Here is a 6,000-nt window from a genome sequence, read left to right as displayed (position 1 = left end):
TAAAGAGGATCACACGGAGGACACGCTTTTTTTTTAAAGACTCCTATAGCCGCGAAGCTTCCTCTGTTCCTGCTCCCATCCAAGCCGGAGCAACCGACGGAGAGAGCAGCAAACCAGGAGGCTGATTTCTTATTTTTAACCCCTCTATTTTCTTTTTGATTGGCTCTATCTCCTTTTTTTATTTTGTTGTGAAAACTGGACACCCTCCCCTCATTAAATACACCCACCCGATCTATGTGGGAGCCCTGAGAGCGCACCCAGGGGGGGAAACTGTGAATCAAAGCTCTGCGGGTCAGCATCGAAGCACCGGGGACCGAGAAGAAGTCCCTGCCGGGGCCCCGAAACCGATATGCCGCGGAGGAAGCAGGAGGCGCCTCGGCGCGCAGCAGGTACGCACTGGCTTTGATTTGAACCTAATTTACCTCTCTCTCTCTTTCTTTCTTTCTCACCCCCTCTGTATTTCCCCCCTCCTTCCTCCACGCCCCGTCATTCAGTTACTTTTCATTTTTACCAAAAACATCTTTTGTTGTGTACTGTAAAGGAAAGGGCAAACATGCTGTTGTACTTTTCACAGCTCCAACTTTTGTCCTCCCATGCTACACACATCCCATCATAGCTGTTCTTATTATCAAACACATACCTATATGACTTATTATTGGAGGTTCATTGGAATTCCAAACACCATGAACGCCACATTTCAACATTTCTTGCCAAGTTTAATTCATAAAAAAGGTCATTGTTGTTATTGTAAAGCTGCAATGATAATAGAGAGCATTTGATTTATAATTTTTAATCACTTTTTGTGTTATTTTCAGCTTTTCAGTTTGTGACAAATGTGATCTCTTTGGGTTTGTGTCTGCTGCTTCGACCCAATACGCCACCTAAGGCTTTTGAATACTGTAACGGGCATTTCTTTTTCACTTTCCCCTTTTTAATACACAACGATTAAACACTGTCTATATTTGTTAATCATTAGTTTATTCATATCTTCCATACAGATGTGTCAGAACCAGTGGTTCCCGGTAGTTAGAACAATCATCTTTGCCTCTCAGAGAGGTCACAGGTCAACCTCAGCGTACAGTGCATGTGTCCTAGAAACAGTGTGAGAGCGCTCAATACGAAACGCTTTCTACTTTCTCATATTCACTTCGAGTCAGATGAATTGTTCCTCCATAGGTCCCTCTCTACCTCTTTTCACTTCTTTACGGCGCCTCCTTCTCCTCTTCCTCCTCCTCTTCCTCCTCCTCGTAGATATTGACTGTGGAATAAAGGATGGGTCAGCTGACTGTCACGGAGGCCTTTGATGGTAGCTTAACTCAAACACCCTGATATATGACAGGAAGTGACTTCTTTAAGCCACATTTGTCTTTAAAGATCTGATCGCATTGTAACATTACTGTGAAATCCCTAATACAGGGTTGGACTAATACTGTCACACTATTATGTTGCTCTACAGGAATTTGGAGTGTATTTCCACACACCATATTGAGTTTTCAGGTCCTTTCTCATTTACTTTAAACCCCGTCGTATCAGTGTACTTCTACACAATTCACCTACAAACTACACTTGGAGTTTTTCTTCATGATTCCTCCGGATCATTTCTAAGAGATTCATCCTCCGTGTTTTTCGTCTTTCTCTCCTTCCCTTCAGTTTCTGGGAAATACTTTTTTTTCTCCTGGTCTAAAGATTATTTCACAGCCCGGGGAGGGGGGCGGGGGGCGGGCGGGGCGGGGGGGTGTATTCTGGAAGAGAGCTTTAATGGACAATTGCCATCTTTGATTTGACGCTTGATTGATCGCCTGTCATCTGGCCGAGCCTTTGATCTGTTCATTCCCGATAAGTGTCAATAAATCACCCCCCCCCCCCCCCCTCCTCCCTTCGACCCGCCCTCCCTCTGGTAGCGAAGCAGGGCCTGCTGAAGTCACGTCTCGCCTCACAAAGTTCTGGTCATTAACACCATCATTTAATTGCATCTTTGTATCTATCCCCCCCCCTTTTATTAGCTTTGATTTCTTACTTCCTCCCCCCCCTTCGCCTTCGGACTTGACGAGGATAAAAAACTGAACTCTGCATTTATTTTATGTCCCCATTAAAAGGGAAGGAGATTTTTTGGTGTTCTCATCACATCACTTACGACACTAATAATTTGTTTTTTTATATTTTTATATTTCAAGTCATCCTTGTATAGCTTTTGTTTTGGAGTAGTTTTTGTTCATGTTAATTCAAAGTATTATGTCAACAGAATTCACACAACTGTTGAAAAGCAATAATATTAAGCTGAACCTCATTTTTATTTGAATTTAAAGTTAATATCATTCCTTTTAACTATAACCTAACACAGTTATGTGAAATATGTTGACGTAATACATCTAATTAAAGTCAACGGTTTAGTTTCTTCAGTGTTTGATTTATGCATGACCTTTAGCATATCACTGTAAGCCGTTTTACCTGAGCGCACTCTTGTTTGCAACTTTGTTTCACTCTCAACGAAATCCAGTTCCTGCATATGCCTGCAGCCTCCCAGTACATAATTACACCTGTGCAGTGGTGCAGGCAGAAGACACACTGCAATGACTTTGTAGTGCGTATAAACAAGTACTGTCTCGCCAGCGTACACACACACACGTAGAGTGCTATGAGAAATGTAACTATTAGCCTAATCGCGAGGCGGAAGACTGGTTTGCTCCATCAGAAGGGCCGTCAGAGAGACTTTGTTTCATATTTGATTTAATTGTCTGCCCTCTGACAGCCACATTCATCAATGGCCCTAATGGTCAATCAGAGGCTGGCACGCACACAGAGAGAGTCTTATGTATTCTCAGCCCAGGGCCTTACTTGATCAAAATGTTTTAGCTCTAATGGACACACCGGGGGGGAGTGATGGGGGGGGGGGGACAGATGGATGGATTGATGGATGCAAAGCGAGAGGACTTTTTATTCAGCTTGTGAGAGCGGGGAGAGAAAATGAGGCATTTATATCTCTGATGAGCGGACGAGAACAAACAGGCGAAGGAGGAGTTTCATTTTAGACTATTGGCAGATTTTTTCTTTTGCCTTCTCTCCTCCTCCTCCTCCTCCTCCTCCTCCTCCTCCTCCTCCTCCTCCTCCTCCTCCTCCTCCTCCTCCTCCTCCTCCTCCTCCTCCCCTCCCTGCCTTGCTCACAGCTGCAAGTTATAAGGTTGAGGAGAACTGCATGGCACACAAAGAGTGATGACAAATTGATTGCGCCTTAGTGATGGCAAGAGTTATGGGAGGATGGCAAATGATAGGCCTTGATTAGGAACTCGGAAGGGGGCAGAGTACCCCCAACTTTTTGTATTTCCCGCCTTCTTTCTTTCTCTTTTTCCCTCCCTTTTTTGTCACTGATTCTGCACTGAGAAAACGAAACATTCTTCGTGTGTTCGTGGCGTAAGACAGCAGATACCTCATACCGAGCCTCAGTGGCTCGTCCAACCATCAAATGTGTTAAAACAACACAATCCCGGTTAAAGGTCGGCATGTGTATTGAACACTTCCTCTGAATCTGCTTATTTGGGGGTTTGCATGTGCTCTTAATTGGTCATTACCTAAAACGCGCCATGATGCAGACGAACATGGCGTCAACTCTTCCTGTCTTACATTTCTCTCTTTATCCTTTTCCTTATCCTCCATCCTTCCAACAAGCCTTCCCACACACACACACACACACACACACACACACACACACACACACACACACACACACACACACACACTTCTCCCCACCCCGGCGACGCATTCAGCCGTCTAAAAGAGGAGTTGTTTTGCCAGCTTCATTAGCGTTCTGCTAATTAGCCGAGCATCTGATGGATCTCTGACGGGCCTAATGATTGGAGATGACAAGCTCAGCACACTGTCACGCTCGCCAATTAGGTCTGCGGCATAGTTGGATGTAATCAACTTGATCTTACACCGTCCTCGTTTGCCCCCCCCCCCCAACACAGGTGAGGTGTTGGACAGTGGTGGTATGCGCGTCGGGTAATCCGGGTCCTTAAATTAGCAGTGATGATTTTTCACGGCAGCATTGATGTTGCCTAAAGAACGTGTCCATTGAGTCATGCTGTACATGTGAATATGTGCGCACACACTTCTTTCTGACCGAGCGTATTTATTGTTTCTGATATCAGGAGAGGACAAAGCTCGGGCGAGCAGCTTTTGTCTTTGGGCTTCAAAGCTATCCGAGACCAAACAGGTCATTGTTATGGGAGCAGTGTTCCAACATCAAACATCAAGTATATTTTTTTACCTGTCGTTTTTTTCACGCGTCTTACATCCAGTACAAATAGTTTCCAAGTATTTCAAATGAAGGATGTTTAGCAGTAAGCAGCAGCTGCATGGTGTTAAAATAGCTGTGTGTGTGTATTGTTCTCCCGGTGCAGATTGATGACGGTGACACTGGTCATTATTAGCTACTCAATGACACTTTCCCAGAGTGGGAGGATTTTTCACCCGCGTTGATTTTTCAGAAACACCTATCATCAGCATGGTGTCCAAAGAGGCTAAGCATGATTTATGTAAATATTAACATCAAGACAGATCTGGTTCTGTCCGACAAGAGATAGATGGCAGCCGGGGAGGAAAAGCAGCTGATTTCTGTGATTTCTCTGTGTGTGTGTGTGTGTGTGTGTGTGTGTGTGTGTGTGTGTGTGTGTGTGTGTGTGTGTGTGTGTGTGTGTGTGTGTGAGAGCGTGTGTGTGTATGATTGATTGTAGATGAGAGCGAGAGATTAATCATGCTTGATGTGTGTTAACGTTGCACTCGCGGTGGATCTAAGTCGAGATGCAGTGGCCCATTTAAATATACTCACTCACACACACACACACACACACACACACACACACACACACACACACACACACACACACACACACACACACACACACACACACACACACACACAGGAGGACGCGGGTACACTCGCAAACACACACATTGTTCGGCTGTGACTAACACACAGGGCCATTTGCTGTTTCACAGTGGTTATTAAAAATACAATATCAGATTCTATGCTCCCGTCCAGTGGGTGGCAATATGATCTAATGTAAGATGTCAATATAATGGAGCTAATTAACCTGCTTTAAAAAGCTCTTGATAATTGTATTAATAATGAATGGATTTTTTTTATGTCAAATTAGGCAGCCGCCTCAAATTACCCGCTACTTGTATGTAATAATTTTATTTAATAGTGTTTTTTGGAATAATTTTGACTTTTCAGTTCATTCATTTAGTCATTTTTATTCTGAAGTATCCCTCTTCAGCATTACAAAGCCCATTGCCTGGAAACGACACACGCGACAGGGCAGAAGAATGACTGAAGTCCTTCGTTGAAACATGAAATTCAGATGTTACTCATCCTTGAAAAGAAAGTCTTCCACTTCAATTCCTAATGAAGTGGATGTATTTGAATAACAGCACTTCAAATGTTCCATCTGCAGTCCATTAATCTGAAAGGTGGTTGTCCTTTTATGCTCCGAATGCCTCCCACCTCACTCTGACTGAAAGACATTAACTCTTTTTTTATATTCACGGATCATCCATCTGATCACTCTGGGATGAAGTGGAAACCTGCTGACAGATCAGATTGAGAAAATAAAATGAATGAGGGGGAGTTTTCCCTGAAATGAAGTGTAGTACAAGTGTATGGTTCCTTAACAGTATTTATTCCATTAGTATGACTTATTGTCATGTATGGGACAGAATTCTCAATCAAATGCAGAGAAAAAAGGTTATTGCCTTCGACTTTGTCAAACTACAGGATCATTTTCACATTTGTACAGAGACTAGTTGTAAACATAGACACATGTTTTATTTTATTGCCACGTCCTGAATGGTCAAACACAATCTTTAAAATGAGTTACTATAGCAACATCAGGTCCCTAAACAGCCTTCATTTATTTTCCGTTTGTCAAAATTAACACATTTTCATTTTGTTTTTTATGATTTATTTTCTATTCATTTATAAAGTCATAATTCTGTTACGTT

General features: G+C 43.0%; 1 protein-coding gene across 1 annotated transcript in view; it reads left to right on the top strand.

The window, feature by feature from the left end:
* The window catches only part of tshz3b (teashirt zinc finger homeobox 3b), a 46,820-nt gene that overhangs the window by 540 nt on the left and 40,280 nt on the right, over window positions 1-6,000 (top strand). The window contains exon 2 of the mRNA XM_034198888.1: window positions 1-389. This exon is cut by the window's left edge and continues 28 nt beyond it. Coding sequence (XP_034054779.1) covers window positions 350-389 — 40 coding nt within the window. The 5' untranslated portion in view covers window positions 1-349. The remainder of the gene's footprint in view (window positions 390-6,000) is intronic.

The sequence above is a fragment of the Gymnodraco acuticeps genome, unplaced genomic scaffold (assembly GCF_902827175.1).
Source record: "Gymnodraco acuticeps unplaced genomic scaffold, fGymAcu1.1, whole genome shotgun sequence".
Taxonomy (NCBI): domain Eukaryota; kingdom Metazoa; phylum Chordata; class Actinopteri; order Perciformes; family Bathydraconidae; genus Gymnodraco; species Gymnodraco acuticeps.
Note: the sequence above shows the minus strand (reverse complement) of the source record. Positions and strands in the feature narration are given on the sequence as shown.